The following is a 23065-nucleotide window of genomic DNA, read 5'->3' as shown; positions in this document are numbered from 1 at the left end:
TTCAAGGTTACAGTAAACGATGATTGTGCCAGTGCACTCCAGCCTGGGTGACACAGCAAGACCCTATCTCTCAAAAAAAAAAAAAAAAAGTACTGTCAAAGTCCAGCATTTGGTAGATAGTTTTATCTAGACATATGGACTACTTATTTAGTCTGTAATGTTCTGTCAAGTAAAAATGAGCATTATGAGATGACTATTAGAAACATTACTAATATGAACAAAGTTCCTTCAGCTCAGTGCAGAATTATATGCATATCTTATTCTAAGTAAACCTGGCCTCATAATACATGAAGTAGAAAGTTAATTATCCTTGACCTTAAGCAGTTTTCAGGTTGGCTAGATGTTCTGTTGGCATGCCTAGCTCATAGTCAATACTGCAAACAGGCAGGGAGAAAAAAGAAGAGCTCCTCTGAGAGTTTTAAATTGTGAGTCAGACTATTGCCAAGTAGGATACACCTGAGGGGCTTATGCCATAAGGAGAGACAGTAATTTTAACTATCTGCAAAAAAGTTTTTTCATTAGAAATGTGTCTTTAACAGAAATGAATGTAATCCCAGCACTTTGGGAGGCTTAAGCAGGAAGATTGCTTGAGCCCAGGAGTTTTGAGACCACCCTGGGCAACATGGTAAGACCTCATCTCCACAAAGAAAGGTGGAGAGAATAAAAAAGGAAATGATTCAAAATTAGAGTTCATATTATGGGGATTTGCTTTATAGAAGGCTTGACTGGAATATAATTGTTATATATGTGAAAGGACACCTGTACTGTTATTAGAGGTGAGCACAGTCCTTTTAAAAAAAAAAAAAAGAGGTCTCGCTCTGTTACCCAGGCTGGAGTACAGTAGTACAATCATAGCTCTCTACAGCCTTGAACTCCTGGGCTCAAGTGATCTTCCTGCCTTATCCTCCTGAGTAGCTGGACTACAACTGCATGCCACCATGCCCAGCTAATTTTTTTACTTTTGTGGAGACACTCTTGCTATGTTCCCCAGGCTGGTCTCAAACTCCTGGCCTCAAGTGATCCTACCACCCTGGCTTCCCAAATTGCTGGGACTATAGGCATAAGCCATTGTGCCCAGTCAGCATTCTATTCTTTTATCATTCTAGTATCTAGAGTCCCAGACCAACATACTGACAATGGCAGTGTCTTTCATGAAGAACTAAAATGGATAATCCAATGATCTAAAGATATTTTAAAAGATAAAAGATAAGCCAAAAGATAATTCCTGACCTAAATTCAGAAATGTAGAACATTTACAAAGATGCTATTACTCTTTTTTTTTTTAGACGGAGTCTCACTCAGTCACCCAGGCTGGAGTGCAGTGGTGCAATCCTGGCTCATTGCAACCTTCATCTCCTGGATTCAAGCAATTCTCCTGCCTCAGCCTACCGAGTAGCTGGGATTACAAGCATGCACCACCACACCTGGCTATGTTTTTATCTTTAGTAGAGATGGGGTTTCACTATGTTGGCCAGGGTGGTCTTGAACTCCTGACCTCAAATGACCCACCTACCTCAAGTCTTCCAAAGTGCTGAGATTACAGGCCTGAGCCACCACACCTGGCCAAGTGCTGTTATTCTAAAAGGTATGATAAACACCTTATGAAAGCCACGTAAAAATAAGTTCTAGAGATCCACTCATGTCTATAGTTGACACTATTGTACTATACACTTAGAAATTTGTGATAGATCTCATGTTAAATGTTCTTACCACAATTAAAAGAAAACCATAAAATGCATTATACTAAAATGGAAGTTATCCATGCAACTAGCTTTTGTGTATTCTTAAATTATAAAAGTAACTTGTTTCTATTATAGAAAATACAGAGGAAAAAGCCATCCATAATCACATCGGCAGGAAATAACCACTATTATTTTGGTGTCTTTATTCCAATTCCATGTGTCTGTCCATGTGCACACATTTTTTTTTCTTTGAGACAGAATCTCACTCTGTTGCCCAGGCTAGAATGCAATGGCACGATCTCAGCTGACAGAAATCTCTGCCTCCTGGGTTCAAGCGATTCTCCTTCCTCAGCCTACTGAGTAGGTGGAATTACAGGCGTGTGCCCCCATGCCTGGCTAATTTTTGTATTTTTAGTAGAGATGGGGTTTCACCATGTTAGTCAGGCTGGTCTAGAACTCCTGACCTCAGGTGATCTGCCTGCCTCAGCCTCCCAAAGTGCTGGGATTACAGGCATGAGCCACCATGCCTGGCCATATATGCACACATTTTAACAAAACTGGTAGCATAATACAATTGTTTATCTACCTTATCCATTTATTACATGTCTTTCCCCTATCATTATATATTCCAGAAAAATATAACAGTCCATGTTGATGATATGCTTTCTTATTGCTTATTTATGGGTTTGATATTGTTTTTGTTGTTTTGTGTGTCAGGTTTTTTTTGGGGGTGGGTATTGTAACATTTAGATTAACACCTTGTAGAGAAAAGTCTTGCTCCACAGCTCTAATTATTTCCATAGACAATTCTTTTAAATGTATTTCTGGGTCAAAGAGTAAGGACACTTTTCTTGAAAAGATGACTAGGTTTCTCTCTACAAAGGGTATATATCACTTTATGAATTCTAATCAATGATGTATGAGAGTGCTCCACCTCTCTATGCAGTTCCTAACCTTATAACAAAACTATACTTTTATAAGACTTAGTAAGAAAACAAAAATAAGACACACTTGTTACCGTACCTACCCGAGTTTAAAATATGAAACAGCTTAAGGCAGTTAACATTAGTCTCCATCTGTGTCTTAACCTATATATATATTGGTAATAGATGGTAATAAAAGTTATGGGTAGAAATAAAAGAAATACTGGGCAAGCATCTTAGAAATCATCTAGATAAATACCCACCTTTAGGAGTCAAAAAACTAAGACACCTCCAGCACTCAAAAAATGGAGATATATCAACTCTACACAGCAAACTAGGCATCATAGAGCCTGAGTTTTCTAATTCTTAGACCTTAGCACTACCTAGAAAGTGACTCATGAACTCAGTATTCTTATTCATAAAATGAAGAAGTATAATCATGAGCTCTCTAAAAACCTTTCTGAAATTCTGCAGTTTTTACAAACTAGGTTTAAGAGACTCTCCAGTGAAAGAGAAAGCACAGAACCTGCTCGGTTACTCTGAAGGCTGAAGCAGGAGGATCACTTGAGCCCAGTTCAAGACCAGCCTAGGCAACACAGCTGAGAATCCCATCTATTGGAAAAAAATTTTCAAATTATTTTTATAGTATTTACCCCGTAATGAAAGGGCTCCGTTGTCTCGGGGATACCCGGTTGTCTTGTGCCAAGAAAGAATTCAGGACAGGGACACACACGAGGAGTGGGTTTAGGAGCTTAGGAGGGGAAAGTTTAATAAAGAAACCTTCCTCATGCTGAGAAAGCAGGTTACCCAAGAGAGGGTCTCTGGGTTTGAGGTGGAATGCAATCGATTTTGTACAGAAAACTGAAAAGGCGGTGGGGAGGGGGTGACAGATTTACATAGCGCCCAGGAGACTGGTTTGACCAGGTATGCCATTTACATAGCCCATGGAAAAACTGGCCCTGTAAGCCTAGCACTTTAGGAGGCCAAGGCCGGCAGATCACCTGAGGTCTGAAGTTTGAAACCAGCCCAACCAACATGGAGAAACCCCATCTCTACAAAAAATACAAAATTAGCATGTAATCCCAGCTACTCAGGAGGCTGAGGCAGGAGAATTGCTTGAACCTGGGAGGTGCAGGTTGCAGTGAGCTGACATCGCGCCATTGCACTCCAGACTAGGCAACAAGAGCGAAACTCCAGCTCAAAAAAAAAAAAAAAATTATTTCATTATGCAAATGTGGCATCTACCCGGGGCCGCCATGATACCTGCACCCATGGTTTTAGCTGGTGGTCACCATGACACCCCCACACGGTGATAAGGAAAAGGGAGCAAGAGACCATACTTGAAGGTACCTGGCTTCCAAATACAGCTGGCGACATTTACATATAAAAGCTTCTAACTTGCCTATTTCTGCTTGCTGCTTGACTTTTCAGGCTGCTTTCTGTTAGAAAAGAAATGGTTTAGGGGCCGCTTTTTTTTTCCCCCAGATGAAGTCTCACTCTTGCCCAGGCTGGAGTGCAGTGGCGCGATGTCGGCTCACTGCAACCTCTGCCTCCTGGGTTCAAACGATTCTTCTTCCTCAGCCTCCCGAGTAGCTGGGATTACAGGCACACACCCGGCTAATTTTTGTATTTTTAGTAGAGATGGGATTTTACCATATTGGCCAGGCTAGTCTTGGAACTCCTGACCTCAAGTGATCCACCTGCCTCAGCCTCCAAAAGTGCAAGGATTACAGGTGTGAGCCACTGTGCCCAGTTGAGGGTTGTTTTTTTTTTTTTGAGACGGAGTCTCGCTCTGTCGCCCAGGCTGGAACGCAGTGGTTGCCTCCGGGGTTCAAGCGATTCTCCTGCCTCAGACTCCTAAGTAGCTGGGTTTACCGGTGCGTGCCACGACACCCAGCTAATTTTTCTATATTTAATAGAGACGGCGTTTCACCATGTTGGTCAGGCTGGTGTCGAACTCCTGACCCGCCTGGGCCTCCCAAAGTGCTGGGATTACAGGCATGAGCCCCTGCGCCCAGCGGGGCTACTTTTTATTAAAGGAAAATTCCACCGATAACTTTTACCCTTTCTAGCTACCTAAAAATAATTTAATAACTCCTGTATTATTAGTGTTGTTAGAAACAGTAATGTGTTAGAATTCCATAAACTACTAAACTATACAAACATAACATTTAATTACATATGTTCAAACTACACATTTAAGGTTATTTTGTAGCATCAGTGTATCAAGCAAAAAAAGGTTCTAAACTTGAACTGTAATTTCAAGGCAAGGCAAAACAAATATTACATAGGATATCAGATACAAAGCAGTGTCATGAAAATGAGCATATCTGAACAAAAGCTGTGGCAGAATTAAGGCCAGATAACCTATCATAAATGAATAGAATAGAATAGAATAGAATAAACAGAACAGCCCCGTGTTATGCAAGGACTTCCCAGGGAGGTTTAGTAAGTCAGCTGGTAGAAAGGAAAAAAAAGAAGGTATTTGTAGGAAAGGATAGGGAGTATAACCAGTTAATCAACAGCTCCATCAAGTTCTACTAGGAGTGCCTGTGTAAATGAAATTCTGCTTTTAAAATGCCTATTGTATAAAGGTCTCTAGAAAACTCAAGCCCTGTTCTACAAGCCCTAGCAGCCTGACAATTCACTAAGCATAGAAGAGGAAAAAAAAAAAAAAAAACACCTAGGAAAAAAGTGCGTAAGCCCTCTGTAATATAAATGTTTGGATATTTAAATTTAAGATAAATACCACATAAATAATTGCTAAAAGTGAATTCTATTTTTCTAAGTTTTAACAAAATATGAAAAGAACAAAGACCACAGTGAAAGTGGATGGGAACATACGTATTCTACACACAGTTCCATTTTGGAAGGTTGTGGGGCCTATTGAAATTGGGTGTTTTTTTTTGTTTTGTTTTGTTTTAAGTGAGGATAACAGGAAAACTATTGTAGTTTACCTCTGTCTGCTACAAGCTGATGTATTTGGCAGGGTTACTATTTCCCAGGTCTTTTTTTCACGTTTTGACTAACGAACTAGAGGCTACTGCAATGAAAGAAGAAAAAGAACAGTATTACGCATTTGTGTGCATAGGATCCTAAATTTTGACCCTTATTTTTTTCAATCGCCCCCACAAATAAAGCCAGACTGTTTAGACCTGGTGAAGCGCCAGGAGCCTGGAGCTCTTTGTATTAAGCAGCTTCTCGGTTAGGGCGCCCTCCCCCGGGCGCCATGCAACGTCTCCAGGTCAGCGCCTGATGCAGGCAGCGCGCTCTAACCTAGGACCCACACCCATCTTTTCTCTTCTAGATGTGGACACGCTGGTAGCAGGGCCGGAGCAGGTTTTCTGGACCACAGATACACTGCCCCGGCGCCCACCGAAGACCGCTCCTCCCCACGCCCGTGACAGTGCTCCGCCGGTTTCCAGTGCTGCCGGGACTGGAGCTCAGAAGGCCTTCGTCAGTCCCCCACCCACGCAGGTCCCTGCTGGCCTGGGCAAGTCCCCACCATCACTGCAGGTTCGAGGACCACCCCGTTTCCCCGAGAGTAGCCGGGCGGCAGGTACTTATCTCCGACCTCTGGCGAGCGGGAGAGGCCGCGCTACCGCCTGTCCTCCAACCTCACGGACCGCACGGTACGCGCCCAGCACCGTCGCAAAATGGACTCACAGTTCCGGCGAGCCCCGCCCCCGCCCCCTCTCTCCTCCCTCCTCTCTCCTCCTTCCTCCCTCCCTGTCGCCCGCCTCCGCCCGCACCTCGGGCCCCGCCTCCCCGACCGCTCCGTCTGCGTCCCGCCTCCCCAGCCACGCCTTGTCCCAGCGGAGGGAGCCGGGAGGTGCTGCCGCGCTTCTTCCGGCGTCTCCAACCGCCGCCGACTCCCGCCGCCCACCCAGGAAGGGGAGGGTCGGGCTGCGGGCTTTTCTCTCTTCCAGAGGCCTGAGCACGCCAGATGCCCGCCCGCAGGGGCTGGGTCGCAGCTCCGGGAAGTGGACGCCGTTCGCCCAGACGGTGGGCTCGACTGGACGCGGCGCCGTCCCGGATGGAGCCGCCTGGGAAGAAAGTCTCCCAGTTAAGCCGCCATGCAATAAGATGGTTGGGTTTGGATTGTTGTACTTTTTTTTTTGTTCGTTGCATTTTTAGGAACAAAAAAAAAAGCCCAACCCTTCACACCACTTCATCCGCATCTCAGGACCAGAAGCCGGCCCCTTGGCTCCGGGAAATTGAGCCCCGCACCCCACAAGGGGTAGGGTGGGACGGGCACCTCCGCACCGCGCTCCCCGCGGAGTCACCGATTCGCGTTGGGAGCGCGCCAGGGCTCTAGACTTGGGCTCCGGGCAAGGCACCACCAGAAGAGGTTTCTGTATCGCCCCTCACCCCCACCCCCAACCGTGACCCTCTTTCTTTGCCGGCTTTACGCAGGACACCAAAGACCCAGTTCTGTTTAAAATTCTCTTTTAAGAAAAGGAACGCCTGCTTTTGCCTTTGGGGGAAGGGTGAACTTTCAAATTGGCTTTAAAGATCCACCATGAACAGTTATTAAGTCACTAACCTGATTATTATGTCCACCCCACGATAGCAAACGCACTAAGCACTTACCAATGAGCGGTGAGGAGGATGCAAACATGGATGATGAAGGAATGGCTCCTCCAAAATTGACAGTCGGGGGAAGTGAGGCGAGTACAGAATCTCAAAACATGCTGCAGGATTGAGTTTGATCCGAGCTGAGGAAGTTTGGGTTTGGGGGGACATCGGTTATTTTGGAGAAACGGTATTCGAGACCTACCATACATGGCAGTTGAGCTCCTTGACTAATAATGCTTAGTCCAACCTCCATAAAAGCCCCTGACCACATCCTTCTCCTGAGATTCCCACTTCTCTTTGATCATATCTCTTCCTGCTGTAATATAAGAAACCTAACTTTGCCTTCGTAGAAAACTTTTAACTTCTGTCATTCAGTCTCATAAGAACACTGCGGTATAGAAATCATGATCCTCATTCTATATAAATGAGAAAACAGGTGAATTGACTTTTCCAAGGTAAAACGAGGCAGAGCTGAGGCTAAAGGCAGATTCCAGATATGGGTTCTTTCTACAGCACCGTAACTGTCAGTGACAAAACTGCACCCCAGTTCCCTACTAAGTGTTTTTAGGCCAGGCGCAGTGGCTCACAGCTGTAATCGCAGCACTTTGGGAGGTCGAGGCGGGCCGATCACCTGAGGACAGGAGTTCGAGACGGGCCTGGCCAACATGGTGAAACTTCGTCCCTCCTAAAAATACAAAAATTAAAATAACAATTAAAAAATTAGCCTGGCACGGTGACGCATGCTGGTAGTCCCAGCTACTTGGGAGGCTGAGACAGGAGAATCGCTTGAACCCGGGGTTGCAGTGAGCCGACGCCGTGCCACTGCACTCCAGCCTGGGCGACAGAGTGATATTCCATCTCGATCAATCAATCAATCAATTTAGTGTTTTAAAAAACAAAGTGATCTATAGAAACATCTCATTATTTGTTATCGTTGTTTGTTGGTTGGTTTTAAGACAGGGTCTATCTATCTCTGTCTCCCAGGCTGGATGGAGTACAGTGGCAGGATCGAGGCTTACTACAGCCTCAACCTCCTGGGCTCAAGTGATCCTCCCGCCTTAGCCTCCCAAGTAGCTGGGACCACAGGCATGTGCCACCATGCCTGGCTAATTTTATTATTTGTGGAGACAGGGTCTCACTATGTTGCCCAGGCTGGTGTCAAACTCCTGGGCTCAAGTGTTCATCGGGCCTCAGCCTCCCAAAGTGCTGGGATTACAGGCATGAGCCACAGCACCCAGCCATATGGAAACATTTCAGATACCCTAATATTAAAATGATATTTCACAAGAGTGAACAGTTACTAACGCATGTAAAAGGAAGATCTTGGGGCCCCAAAATCACTAAGCTAAAGGGAAAAGTCCAGCTGGGAACTGCTTAGGCTAAACCTGCCTCCCATTCTATACAAAGTCACCCCTCTGCTCACAGATAATGAATATCTGATTGCCTCCTTTGGAAAGGCTAATCAGAAACTCAAAAGAATGCAACGATTTGCCTCTTAGCTCCCTAAGACCTGGAAGCCCCTTCCTGTTTTGAATTGTCCCACCTTTTCTGGACTGAACCAGTGTTCACCTTACATATGTTGATTGATGTCTCATGTCTGCCTAAAATGTACAAAACCAAACTGTACTCTGACCACCTTGGGTATGTCAGGACCTCCTGAGGCCATTATCATGGGCACACATCCTCAACCTTGGCAAAATAAACTTTCTAAATTAACTGGAATGTGGCTCAGATTTTCAAGGTTCACATTTAAAACCCACACATTATCCTTAATACAATTATATGATGCATATTTATGTAGTTAGATCTGGTTGGTGGTAGATACTAATAAACTTTTGCCCAAGTAAGTGTAAAACTCATTAAATCAGTGTAGCAATCTCTAGACTGTTAAACAAAATTAACTACTAACTAGAAAACATAGTATGTCAAACTCTCTTAAGTGTGGAAAAATGGAGAACGAAGAATAACCCTTTCTCTCCTCCTGTGGTCCTAATACACAGAACAGTGACCCAGAAACTGCCACAGGTAAAGTGACTAGATAAATCCTTCCTGGAAGAGCACAGTGGAACTAAATCCTGGTAGAGATAACACAGGATTGTCAACATTCTTGTCACACTGGAATTTCCTTCTATTGATCTTCAAATAACAACTGAAACTTGGAATTTATATATCAGCACAGCACTAAGACTATAGATATATCTAGTCTTTATGTATAAGTTTCATCTTGTGTGATAAATGTATCATGCTACCCCCGCCACCGCCAGCCCCTCTGAAAAATATATAAATAGTAAATTTAAAATATACTACATATTATCATATGTACATTTTTAGTATAAAATGTATATTCTTCCATTGATTTACTTCCTAGTATTGTTTTCATCCTGAGCCTTGACAAAGATAAAATCTTCTCAGCTCTCCTCTCCACCTACCCAGGCAGAAGTGATCAGATGTTCCATAACAAAAGGAACAGTGCCAAATTTAGTGTACACTGAAGTGTAAATTGTCAGAGTGAGGAACATCTAATAACAAAGCCTGGAGCAACTGTGCATAGGGGAAGAGGTCTGGTAAACCTCCTCAAATACAATGGAAATTTTTTATTATTATTCTGTCCTTCCCTTTAGCTGCCAGTTACAGATGCAAGCGCCAACATTCCCCAGTGAGAATTCCTGCCAATAAAAGACACTGACAATGCGAGATGTAGTGAAAAGAGCATAGGGTTTGGAATCAGTTCTGCATCTAAACTCTAGCTCTGCCATTTACTAGTTGTTCAAGTTACTTAGCATCTCTAATCCTCAGTTTTCTCCTCTATAAAATGGGAATCATGATACATTAGATCATGAAAATTAGGTAATATATAAAGCAACCAACATTGTATCTGACATACAGTAGGTGTTTAATAAGTAATTGGTGCTGTTATATGCAAGAAGAAAACCAAGCTCATTTGTAGGCATGATTTCCCTAGATCTGTAAACTTGGGACTCAAGTACAATAGTCATAAGCAGAGTTAAACTGCTTATGCAGTAGAGGAAGCTAGCACCATAATTTCTGCTTTTCTGCATCTAGCCCAGGGTGGCCTTTAAAAACATATATCTCTCCACTTTTATATCTCTTCCCCTGTGCTTGGAGAAAGGAGAGAAAAACGAAAAACATCAAACTCAAATGAAAGGAAAACCTTACTGTTTTTTGGGTTTAAGTTCTGTATTTTTGGAGAAATTGAACATTCAAATATTCCATTAAAAGGAAGGTAAAAATGCATTTATCACAAAACACAGAAACTTACCTAACACTTGATGAAATTAAAGGGAATTAGTCCATGGTTTGAGGAAAATTCCAGACCCTGTATATTTCAGTTGCACAGTGAAGATCATGCATTAAATGGAGACAACAGCAAGATCACTTCGATTTGAAAGAGAATGAGAGACACTTAAGCATTAGTAAACTTAGCCTTTAGTTATACTATTTCTGTAGATAGAAAAACTGTAAAAATAAAGTAAAATAAGTCAGAGATAATTAAGGTAATACTAGCATATGCTTATAATTTAATACTCTGTCAAATTTTATAATTCTTAGGATTGTGCGAGGCACCAAAGGTAATTCCCATTTGGTTAAGAGACACAAGGCCGAGCACAGTGGCTCACACCTGTAATCCCAGCACTTTGGGAGGCTGAGGCTGGATGACCAGAGGACAGTAGTTTGAGAGCAGCCTGGCCAACATGGCAAAACCCTGTCTCTACTAAAAATACAAAAATTAGCTGGGTGTGGTGGCGGATGCCTGTAATCTCAGCTAGTCAGGAGGCTGAGGCAAGAAAATCACTTGAATCCAGGAGGCCGAGGTTGCAGTGAGCCAAGATCTCGACATTGCATTCCAGCCTGGGCCACAAGAGTGGAAACTCTGTCTCAAAAAAAAAAAAAAAAAAAAACAAGTACTGTTACTTAGTACATAATAGTGGTTGTTTAAACACCAAAATAAGTGATGAAGACAAGGCCAGGGGAAGGCACCAGAAACATAAGGGAAGATTTCATAAGGGAGGTAGGTGGGAGTTGAACTGCATCTTTAAAGATCACAAGATTTGAAGAAGAGAAAGAGGAAGAGCTTTCGAGATGAGGAACACAGCACAAGCTCAGTGTGGAGATGAGCGTGGCTTGGTTTGGAAATAAAGTTTGAAGCCAAATATTGAAATGTTTTGCATGTGAGAACAAAGAGCTGAACTTCATTTTGTAGGAAGTGAGGAGCCACTGAATAATATGCATGAATGAAAGCAGAATTTTAGCAAGATTGATCTGATAACTAGGTCCAAGATTTAAAGAGGAAGAAAATTATTTATTTATTTATTTAATTTTGAGACAAGGTCTCGCTCTATTGCCCAGTCACAGCTCACTGCAATAGTGGATCTGCAGTGAGATCCTCCCACCTCAACCTCCCTAGTAGCTGGGACTACAGGTACCCTGCGCCACACCTAGATAATTTTTGTATTTTTTGTAGAAGTGGTGCTTTGCCATTTTGCCCAGGCTAGTCTCAAACTCACAGACTCAAGTGATCCACCCGCTTTGGCCAATCAAAGTGCTGGAATTATGGACATGAGCCACTGTGCCAAGAAATTTATATTAATATTTTGAGGTTTGTTACTGAAAGTTACAGATTTTTAAAAATGCAATAACATATATAAAAGTACAGCATATATGGTTCAATCCTATTGAACCATTTAATATAATATTTTGTCAAAGTATTCAATTTATAAATAAAATATAAAAATCATTAATTGTGGCAAATATTTTCCTAAAATCTTCCAAAAGGAAATTATATATATGTGAATACATATAATTTCCTTGTATATCAATCATATGTATAATTTATCTTTTTGTTTTCTCTTTTGAGACAGAGTCTCACTCTGTCACCCAGGCTGGAGTGCAGTGGTACAACCTCGGCTCACTGCAACCTCTGTCTCTCAGATTCAAGCAATTCTCCTGACTCAGCCTCCCAAGTAGCTGGAGCCCACCACCACGCCCGGATAATATTTTGTATTTTTAGTAGAGACAGGGATTCGCCATGTTGACCAAGCTGGTCTTGAACTCCTGACTTCAGGTGATCCACCCACCTCAGCCTCCCAAAGTGCTGGGATTACAGGCATGAATCACTGCACCCAACCAATTTATCTTACTAGAATAATTGTAACTGTGTTGTGTAAAAGGCCGGTGTTAATAGATTGCTTAGCTACATTTTAGAGTATGCTTCACTAGAGCTTTAAAAATCATTATGAATATATTCTCTGAAATGTATTATTGTTTTGATATTTTAACAATGATTACATTTAATTATGACAATTAAATGTTTTTCTAAATTTAATTCCCATATATATAGAACTTTATCTTTTTTTTTTTTTTTTTTTTTTTTTTTTTTTTTTTTTTGAGACGGAGTTTCGCTCGTTACCCAGGCTGGAGTGCAATGGTGCGATCTCGGCTCACCGCAACTTCCGCCTCCTGGGTTCAGGCAATTCTCCTGCCTCAGCCTCCTGAGTAGCTGGGATTACAGGCACGCGCCACCGTGCCCAGCTAATTTTTTGTATTAGTAGAGACGGGGTTTCACCATGTTGACCAGGATGGTCTCGATCTCTTGACCTCGTGATCCACCCGCCTCGGCCTCCCAAAGTGCTGGGATTACAGGCTTGAGCCACCGCGCCCGGCCAGAACTTTATCTTTTATAAACAGGGGCTTAAGAAATGATTAATTCAGCTAAATACTAATAGATACTATATATTTGCAATTGTTTGAGAGCTTGATTTGTATACATTGTTTATTTTGAATCTTTCTGAGTTCATTCATCATTATGTGCTCAATTTTTACCCTGAGAAGTGTCAATTATGATGACATTTTGGGTTAGAAAACTACTTTCATCCTGTTTTATGAGAGATTTTTAGAGTATTTCTTCTATAAATAAGGATAAATCCTGGGTAGGGCTTCTGCAGTTTTCAGTAGCTGGTAGATACCTGTACCATAAGCACACTGTCTGTCTCAAATAAAGGCAATAGACCAATGCATAGAATGTTTTGGTTCTGAGGATCTAGACTTCTCAGATACTTCGCTATACAGCATTGCATAAGAAATAGATGCTTCATTGTTTTTAACATGAGCCCAATTGGGTCTCTCTAATATTAAAGCATTGGGTAATAAATGCCTTGTTAAAATGTGTTTATCTTATAATGGTCTTATTTGTAACACCATCTGGATTGTTGCTAGAATGCCCCCAGATCTCCAGAAGCATGAATTCGGTCTAAAGCAACCCACACCTCTCCCAGTTAGACAAAAGACACAGATAATTCAGGAAGATGCTTGGAGCTGATTATACAATATCCATGCATTTTAAGCATTTTGTGAAAGTCATTAGCCTCCATGTTGCAAAATCCAATAGATATTTTTTCAGTTCTCATTTTCCTTGATCTTTTAGTAGCTTTCAACTCTGAGTACCACTGCCTCCTTTTTTTTTTTTTGAAACAGAGTTTCACCCTTGTCACCCAGGCTAGAGTACAGTGGTGCGATCTTGGCTCACCACAATCTGCACCTCCTGGGTTCAAGCAATTCTCTTGTCTTAGCCTCCCAAGTAGCTGGGATTACAGTCATACACCACCACACCCAGCTAATTTTTTTGTATTTTTAGTAGAAGACAGGGTTTCTCCATGTTAGGCTGGTCTCAAACTCCAGACCTCAGGTGATCCACCTGTTTCAGCCTCCCAAAATGCTGGGATTATAGGCATGAGCCACCACACCCAGCCTCACTGCCTCCTTCTTAAAAGGCCCTCTTTTCCTCTGCCATTAGTAACACTAAACTCACTCCTGGCTTTTCTTCTTCAGACTCAGGAATACTTGTTGGGTCATCCTTTTCTACCCAACATTTAAATTCTGGAATTCCTCAAACACTCAGTTTTAGGACCTTCTTAGGAGTTCAGTAATCATTTATTGACTCTTACAATCCCTGTAAAAAACACAAATTGTTTGCCTATTGTTAGACTATTTTTAAATGATGAAAACTGAATTTAACACTTCTTCCTCTCCCACGATCCTTACTCTCTGTAGGCATTTGGGTTAGCCCTTGTGTTACCCAAGGCTCATACCACTTCCAGCATCAGGGCTCCTGCACACTTAGTTCCTTCCCTAATGCAGGCCCTCACCAGCCACCTCTAATCCCCATCCTCCAACCATAGCACAACTGACAGTCTCAGGTTAGCTTTTCCACATTTCAGGCCAATAACAGATCCCTGTTAATCATCTCATATCATCTAATACTCCTTTTCCATCATGCACACTGCAGTTTGTGATATTTATTTGTGTCATTATTTAAATAATGTTTGTCTCTCCACTTGACTATACAGTCCCTAAGAGCTGGGATTGTATGTATGTGTGTTGGTGTGTGTGTGCATGTTTCCCCATCATTGCATTCCCAGCACCTAAACCAGTGATTTCATGAATATCTTAAGGAAGCAACAGTCCTCTATTTCCCAATATTGATGTATTTCAGACTTCTAAAAATTTGCTGTTGAGACAAGCTGAAATGGTAAGTACTCTGAATTTTAATTTATTCCAAATAGGCACTACAGTACATTTTATCTTATCAAAACAAAGTAGCTTTCCATCCTTTCTTTACACAGCAAGGTTTACTATACTCCTTCTATAGTCTGACTCTTCCTAGAGTTTACACAGATGTGCTGATAGTCTTCATTTTCTTTCTTTTTTTTTTTTTGAGAGAGTCTTACTCTGTCACCAGGATGGAGTGCAATGGCACGATCTCGGCTCACTGCAACCTCCGCCGCTCAGGTTCAAGCGATTCCCCTGCCTCAGCCTCCAGAGTAGCTGGGACTACAGGCACGCACCACCATGCCTGGCTAATTTTTTGTATTTTTAGTGGAGACAGTGTTTCACCATGTTGTCCAGGATGGTCTCTATCTCTTGACCTTGTGATCTGCCAGCCTCAGCCTCCCAAAGTGCTGGGATTACAGGCATGAGTCACTGCACCTGGCCAGAGAGTTCTTATAAAAACTTGAGAACCTTCTTTCTAAGCATAAACATTAAGCAATATGCCATAAAAAGATGGAATGATATGACTAAATAAAAATGTAAAACTTTTTAATGTTAAAAAACATGTCATATAATAGTATGTAACTATTAAAAAGAAGATAAAGCTATATGTATTGACATAGAGATATGTATATGATATAGTAAGTGAATAATCAAATTAAAAACAGTGTGTGTACTCTTGACACATGATCACCACCTGTGGGAGTCTGTCCTGCAAACCCTGACTCCATGATGGATGAATAAATACACTTACACACAAAGTACAGTGAATCGAGTGGGCTAGGGAGGTCGTTAGCTGCTCTCAGAGGGCAACTGCAGCTGCCTGACCTCTTACTAGCTGTTCCTCCTCACATTTATTCAGTATAGAGTTAATAACAGAGGTTCTAAGACAACAACTTATGGATAATTAACATGGTTAAAAGAGTGGTTTTAGAAACGATAAAAGCTTTTGGTTCCAGGACCCAGAGTAAACACCATTAATGGGTAATTCCCCTTCTACCTCCCCCTGAGAAGACCATCCAGCACAAAGTTTACATGACTAAACAAGTAGTTAGAGTAGAGAAAAAGGAATAAGAGGTAAACACACTTAACTGGGGAAGCTTCTATTATCCCTAATCTTCACCCTATGACCTAATGCTATAAGGTAAGAACTGACTGTCTTCAACCTGTCCCGTTAAAACCTTTTGGCTTTCCAAAAGGCTTGAGACTGTAGTCTTACAACTTTCCCTAATGTTTCCCTCAATATTTTGCCAATCACCCTGAGTGAATCCCAACATACTATGATTTCAATTTTGAAAAGAAATGTAATTGATAGAATGGAAAAGAAAAAATATTTATAGGAATATACAACAAATTCTGAATTTGAAAGGATGGAATATGGGAATTTTTCAATATTTTTTATAGTTTTAAAATTGTTTGTATTTTTGGTTTTCATTTTATTTATTTATGCACTGATATGTTTGCCTACTTCATTTTTCCTTCATAATTTTAAAATATTTTTTACATGGAACATCTATTACTTTTGTAATGTACACCAAAAAAAGATAAATTCGTAGAAGAAAAAGACATGTAATCCCAGCACTTTGGGAAGCCAAGGTGGGTGAATCACCTGAAGTCTGGAGTTCGATACCAGCCTGACCAACATGGTGAAACCCAGTCTCTACTAAAAACACAAAAATTAGCTGGGCATGGTGGCGGGTGCCTGTAATCCCAGCTCCTTGGGAGGCTGAGGCAGGAGAATCACTTGAACCCGAGAGGCGAACATTGTAGTGAGCTGAGATCATGCCACTGCAGTCCAGCCTGGGCAACAAGAGCCAAACTCCGTCTCAAAAAAAAAAAAAAGGGAAAAGACAAACTCAATTGGAACAAATACATGCAATGCATGGATCTATAATACAGACTGTTCCAAATGAGTAACAAGACAAACACAAAGATTGAAAAACAGGGCATTAAAAAAAAGAAATACAAATGATCAGTAAGCATGAGAAAAAAATTCCATTCTCATTGATAATGTAAGAGATGCCAAGCAAAATACTGGCATGACTTTTTTCAGTCCATTAAATTGGCAGATATTTAAAACATCATAATTACCATAGGCTTCTGTCTAGTGGTCAGACCATCTTGTTTGCTGCTAGAGCCCAATGCAGATGGATACAAACTTTTGGAGGAAGGTTTGGAAATCTGTATTAGAAACACTCAAAATACACATAATTAATCCAATCTTTAGAAATTTATTCTAGGAAAAAATAATGAACACCACAATATTTTTACCAAGTATAACATATTTATTATAGAGTTGTCAGGGGAAAATTAGGAATATCCTAACTATACATCAAAAGGATATGGGTTAAATGAATCCTGGTACATTAATATAAAATAATAGTGTAACTATTTTAAAATCATGTTTTGGAAGATTACAACTTGAAAAATTCATAACTTTTTGCTAAGTGAAAAAAAAAATTATTTTTTTTTTGAGACAGAATCTCTCTCTGTTGCCAGGCTAGAGTGCAGTGGTGTGATCTCAGCTCACTGTAACCTCCCCTTCCTGGGTTCGAGCTATTCTCATGCCTCATCGTCCAGAGTAGCTGGGATTACAGGCACACACCACCACATCCAGCTAATTTCTTTTTCTTTTTTTTTTTTTTTGAGATAGAGTCTCACTGTCACCTCGGCTGGAGTGCAGTGGTGCAACCTTGGCTCACTGCAACCTCCACCTCCCAGGGTTCAAGAGATTCTCCTACTTCAGCCTCTCGAGTAGCTGGGATTACAGGCATGCACCACCATGCCCGTCTAGTTTTTGTATTTTAAGTAGAAACAGGGTTTCACCATATTGGTCAGGCTGGTCTTGAACTCCTTACCTCAGGTGATCCACCCGCCTCAGCCTCCCAAAGTGTTGGGATTACAGGCATGAGCCACCACGCCTTGCCAAAAAAAATTTTTCCAAAGATCATATGCAGTATGATGCCAGTTACACGTGCTTTTCTACTTACAATGGGATTATGTCCTGGTAAACCTACAGTAAGTTGAAAATATTGTCAAATACATTTAGTACCCCAGTAAACCCATAGCAAATTCAAAAAGTCATAAATCGAACCATTATAAGTCAGGGCCTATCTGTATTTGTGTGTGTGTGCATGTGCATATGCACATATTAAGAAGACAGACTACAACATTAACAGTAGCTACCCACAGTAGTGAAAAGTGAGAATTATTGTATTTTGTCCTGATTCTTTTCTAGGTTTTTCAAAATTTCTATAATTTTCTGGGTTTTTCAAAGTTTCTATACTGTATTACTTTTACAATGATAAAAATAAGTTATTCTAAAAGTTGTTGGTGAGACCCTATTGCTACAAAACATTTAAAAATTAGCCAGGGCATGGTGGCATGCTCCTGTAGTTCCAGCTACTTGGGAGGCTGAAGCAGGAGAATCATTTGAACCCAGGAATTCAAGGAAGCAGCAGGTCAGCCTCAGCAACACAGCAAGACCCCATCTCTTAAAAATAAATAAATAAAAGTTGCTGACCTACACTCGGTAAAAAAAAAGTTTGGCAGTTCCTGGAAAACTTAAACATAGGATTACCATATGATTCAGCAAATCTATTCCTAGATCTTTACCCAAGAGATATATAGCTCACGCTTGTAATCTCAATACTTTGGGAAGCCAAGGTGGGCAGATCACCTGAGGTCGGGAGTTTGAGACCAGCCTGACCAACATGGAGAAACCCTGTCTCTACTAAAAATGCAAAATTAGCCAGGCATGGTGGCACATGCCTATAATCCCAGCTACTTGGGAGGCTGAGGCAGGAGAATCTCTTGAACCCAGGAGGCAGAGGTTGCAGTGAGCCCAGATTGCGCCATTGCACTCCAGCCTGGACAACAAGAGCAAAACTCCATCTCCAAAAAAAAAAAAGAAAAGAAAAGAAAATCTATGTAAAAACTGTATTACAATATGCAAAGATGCACATTTTAAAATATAAATGATTCCATCATAGCAATTGGCAATCCATGCTATCAACTGCTAGTTAAGGAAGAAGCTTTGCCATTCTCTCTGCCAGGCTTCCCCAGGAAATGGTTGCTATTGAGGTCAGTGCTGAGCCTTTAGAATGGCCTTGCCTGAATTGGAATCCAGAATTGTCTATTCCTCAGCTGCGTAACATTAGACAAGTTACTTCCCTGCTCTGATCCTCAGTTTCCTCATATGTAGAGATCATGGCAATCCTCATTTGATAAAGTGCTTTGAGTATAGATTAAGGGAATGCATATGAAACACTTGGACCAGTGAACACAGTAACTGGAAGTGCTCAATAGATATTGTCATCATCATCATCATCTTTATTACTGTGAATCCAGACATAGCTTTCATTCTGTTCCTACAGTGAGACAGAGTGGTGCACAAAACCAAGGCCAACTGACAGGTCGGGGAGGCTAGCATGCTTTCTGGTCTCTCCCACTGGCATGCTGATAAATAGTTAACAGTCAACTTTGGATGGGGATTGGGCAGCTCTACTTTGTGATGTTTGCCCATTTCCAAGATATAAAGACACCCAACATGGCTGGTTTCAAGGTACCAACTTGATTTCAGCAAATACAGAGTTGAGAAGAGATGATCAGAGGGAACTCTCCCCAGCCAATTTTTTTTTTTTTTTTTTTGCTGCCTCTTTGTTCACTGCTTCTTTTTTGCTGCCTCTTTTTCACTGCTGAAACCAGGATCTCCTGCCTCTCAGGCAGAGGACCAGGCATCTTTGATGTGCTTTCACTAAGGTAAGTCTATTATGCCTGGGAGATAGAGGAAGCGTAGAGCCTGGAAGTCCAAAGCAGTGCTCAGGCCCAGCTTACTGGAGTATTTGTAGCAAAGTGGTGCTTTAATTCTATTTGCTAGTGTTCTCTATGCATCTGTTTTCCTTGGGGAACCTTGGGTGTGGTTGTGTGTGGCTACAGCTTAGGAGTAAGATTCTATCATCTTTGTGTTACATGGCTATAGTGCCTTTTTTTTTTTGAGACAAAGTCTTGCTCTGTCACCCAGGCTGGAGTACAGTGGTCCAATCTCCTGCCTCCCGAGGTCAAGTGATTCTCCTGCCTCAGCCTCCCAAGTAGCTGGGATTACAGGCACAAGATACCACGCCCGGCTAATTTTTATATTTTTAGTAGAGACAGGGTTTCACCATGTTGGCCAGGGAGGTTTTGAACTACTGACCCCAGGTGATCTGCCTGCCTTAGTCTCCCAAAGCGCTGGGATTACAGGTGTGAGCCACCACACCTGGCCTATAGTGCCTTCTTAAAATGTATAGCACCTCACCCTGATTTTTAACATGTAGCATTTTGCATTGCACTGTATCTACTGAAGATGTTAATCACTTCTGCATTTTTCCATGGTCTTCAAAATGATACTTTTTTTGTGTGATGAAGTCTCGCTCTGTTGCCCAGGCTGGAGTGCTGTGGCGCCATCTTGGCTCACTGCGACCTCTGCCTCCCAGGTTCAAATGATTCTCCTGCCTCAGCCTCCTGAGTAGCTGGTATTACAGGTGCACACCACCACACCTGGCTAATTTTTATATTTTTAGTAGAGACAGGGTTTCACGAAGTTGGTCAGGCTGGTCTTGAACTGACCTTGTAATCTGCCTGCCTCGGCCTCCCAAAGTGCTGAGATTACAGGCTTCGGCCACCACGTCCAGCCTGACAAAAGGCATTTTTCAACATCCATAGCACAACTAAGTCAAAGCTGAAAAGTTTAAAGGACTTTTCTAAACATGAGGGCAATGCTTCCCAACTTTTTGAGGTCATAGAAACTGCCCTGGACACCAGTTAAATATACTGAATCTTGGGGGATTTGGATTCCGAAGGTCTGCAGTGGGAGCCTTGAAAAAGGTATTTTAAAGTAATACCAGTTACTCTTAAATTTCTGCTAGTTACTCTTAAATTTCTGCTAAAGTTCTATTATCACTGTGTTGGCAAGTAATAAAGAGAAATTAACACAGTAGCATAAAGCTGTGTAGCCTGGCTCACAAGAAAAGACCTGCTTATACCCCTATGCTGAAGTCCTCACCTGCCCCTGCAGGTTTGATGCTATCTTGGCACATGGCTATTTTTATCTCCTAGAAAACAATGTAGGCCCAACAGAGGGAGGCCCTTTGCCAAATTATAAGGTGGTGGGGGAGGAAGGGAAGAAGGCTTCTTCACTCAGTAATTTTCTTTTTCTTTCTTTTTTTTTTTTTTTTGTCTGAGACAGAGTTTCACTCTTCTCACCCAGGCTGGAGTGCAATGGCCTGATCTCGGCTCACTGCAGCCTCTATCTCCTGGGTTCAAGCAATTCTCATGCCTCAACCTCTTGAGTAGCCAGGATTACAGTTGCCTGCCACCACACTCAGCTACTTTTTTGTATTTTTAGAAGAGATGGGGTTTCACCATGTTGGCCAGGCTGGTCTTGAGCTCCTGACCTCAAGTGATCCACCTGCCTCAGCCTCCCAAACTGTTGGGATCACAGGTGTGAGCCACCGTGCCTGGTTACTCAATATTTTTCAAAGACCAGGTTGTTAGTCTTTTGGTTTGTTTATTTTTAGAGACAGTGCCTTGCTCAGTTGCCCAGGCTGGAGTACAGTGGCACAATCATAGCTCACTGTAATCTCTAACTCCCGGGCTCAAATGATCCACCTGCCTCAGCCTCCTCAGTAGCTGGGACTACAGGTGCATGTCACCAGGACCGGCTAATTTTTAAAAAAATGATTTTTTTGTAGAGACAGGGTCTCACTAGGTGGTCCAGGCTGTTCTCAAACTTCTGGTCTCAAGCAATCCTCCCACCTTGGCCTCCCAAAGTGCTGGGATTACAGGCATGAGCCACTGTGCTCAGCAGTTGTTAGTTCTTCACCAGCACACCATGTAAGTCTTCCCAACACAGACAAGGTCTAGCTTTGCGTGCCAGTCTGCTTCTGACTTGTTGTTCCTACAGCAGTAGGTGGCAGAATGATGGCAGCCAGCTTTCTCCCACAGGCTGCTCAGTCTGCCCATGCATTAGTCTTAGGGAAGGTAACCATATTTGTTCAGGTTTGTTTGGGAAGAGTCCTGACCACACCTTTGAGTCCAGACTCTCCTCCACTTAATCTTTCATTTCATTTATTAATTCCCAGGTTGGATGATAAATTACATAGTCACCCTGTCTGTGAACAAAAGAGCTAGAACTCTACAAAAAACACAACTCTACAAAAGCAAGAAGTAGACTGCTAACAATAACTTCCATTGATCAAGCAAATCATGCTGTGACACCACACACATCTTTTCAGCTCATCCTCACAGCAACCCCACAAGGGGATTTTAGAAACATGAATTTTGCAGATGAGGAAAGTAACAGGGTGCAGTTAGTTAGCCAGGGTCATCCAACTATGAGGAACAGAGCTAGGGTCAAAGGTCCATCTGCATGAGCCGAGCTCCTGCTCTGGATGGGCCTACCTGCCTCCTGGGGGCATGTGGTCACTCCCATCAATTTCTGACTGTGTGTGTTAAGAAATAGAACTTTACCAAGAAAGTTGCTTGGTTTCAACATGAAATAAATACTCTCAATATTAATATTTTTCATCTTAAATTTGAAAGTAGAAATCTGCTTTCTGCAGCTGTGTGTCTAATTCAGCTCTTGTTTCTGTAACCTAGTTTGAAAGAAGAAACACTTCCAAAAGAAGCAACCAAGTCTACAAAGGCACAGTTTGACTCAAATGGATCCAACTGATTAACAAATGGAAAATAACATGGAGGAATATGTTTTGCATGACAAGCATAGCAGCTCCAAGTCATCCCTAATGAAGCTAAAAATTTAAGTGCAACCCAGAGACTGGATGGTTCAGAATCTTTGCTTTATGTTTGCATAGTTTAATCTTCTAAACCAGTTGCTTTCCCAGAAGAGGTGACTTAAAGTCATAGCCTTTGTGTTCACACCATATTCTCCATAGTTTTACAAATTATTCAGTTCATTTTTAAAAGAGGTAATAAATTTTTTTTAAATTCCAAATCATTCCTTTTAATGCATTCTCTTGGGGGAAGAAAAATCGCATATAGTGATTGTATGTGGCTTAAGTGGCTGTTGATCAATACCCCAGTCTCAGACCTGTACATTGTTACTGGTTGACTGGTTGGTTGCCTGTTGGGTTTTTTTGTCCTTCCAGATGTTTTTCTACCTTCTGCATTTTCCAGTAAAGCTTCCATTATAGGAATATTTTCCTTCCTCCCTGCATAAGCCACAGAAGGGAAGCTGCTAAAATCTCAGAGCTAGAAAGTTCCAAGGGGGCTGCAGCAGCCCCTCTCTCCTAGTTTTTGTTCACCCTTACTAAGAGC

At 41.8% G+C, this 23065-nt stretch overlaps 2 protein-coding genes and 1 long non-coding RNA gene across 7 annotated transcripts in view; 2 read left to right on the top strand and 1 right to left on the bottom strand.

Annotated features, from left to right (window-relative positions):
- Positions 1-6542, top strand: part of LOC105726707 (uncharacterized) — an 83761-nt gene extending 77219 nt beyond the window's left edge. The window contains exons 9-11 of the mRNA XM_064373443.1: positions 1287-1585; positions 5913-6437; positions 6535-6542. Coding sequence (XP_064229513.1) covers positions 1501-1585; positions 5913-6437; positions 6535-6542 — 618 coding nt within the window. The 5' untranslated portion in view covers positions 1287-1500. The remainder of the gene's footprint in view (positions 1-1286; positions 1586-5912; positions 6438-6534) is intronic.
- The window catches only part of TRIM13 (tripartite motif containing 13), a 78258-nt gene that overhangs the window by 11972 nt on the left and 43221 nt on the right, over positions 1-23065 (bottom strand). The window contains exons 1-3 of one of the 5 annotated variants that reach the window (XM_012466235.3): positions 10464-10847; positions 7199-7323; positions 5563-5648 (exon numbers count right to left, since the gene is read on the bottom strand). Coding sequence is in view for 1 of the 5 variants with exons in the window: in XM_064373595.1 (XP_064229665.1) it covers positions 7199-7351 (153 nt within the window). In the remaining 4 variants the exon portion in view is untranslated. Of the gene's footprint in view, positions 1-5562; positions 5649-6179; positions 6282-7198; positions 7702-10463; positions 10848-23065 lie in introns of those variants that run through there. The other 4 variants (XM_012466234.3, XM_021674541.2, XM_064373595.1 and 1 more) reach the window with 4 other exon arrangements.
- On the top strand, positions 6603-13369 carry LOC135273859 (uncharacterized). The gene is made up of 2 exons (XR_010341644.1): positions 6603-7275; positions 12064-13369. It is a non-coding gene; the product is annotated as an uncharacterized LOC135273859 (long non-coding RNA).

The sequence above is a fragment of the Aotus nancymaae genome, unplaced genomic scaffold (assembly GCF_030222135.1).
Source record: "Aotus nancymaae isolate 86718 unplaced genomic scaffold, 86718_ANA_hifiasm-v0.15.2.pri h1tg000009l, whole genome shotgun sequence".
In the NCBI taxonomy this organism is placed as follows: Eukaryota; Metazoa; Chordata; class Mammalia; order Primates; family Aotidae; genus Aotus; species Aotus nancymaae.
Note: the sequence above shows the minus strand (reverse complement) of the source record. Positions and strands in the feature narration are given on the sequence as shown.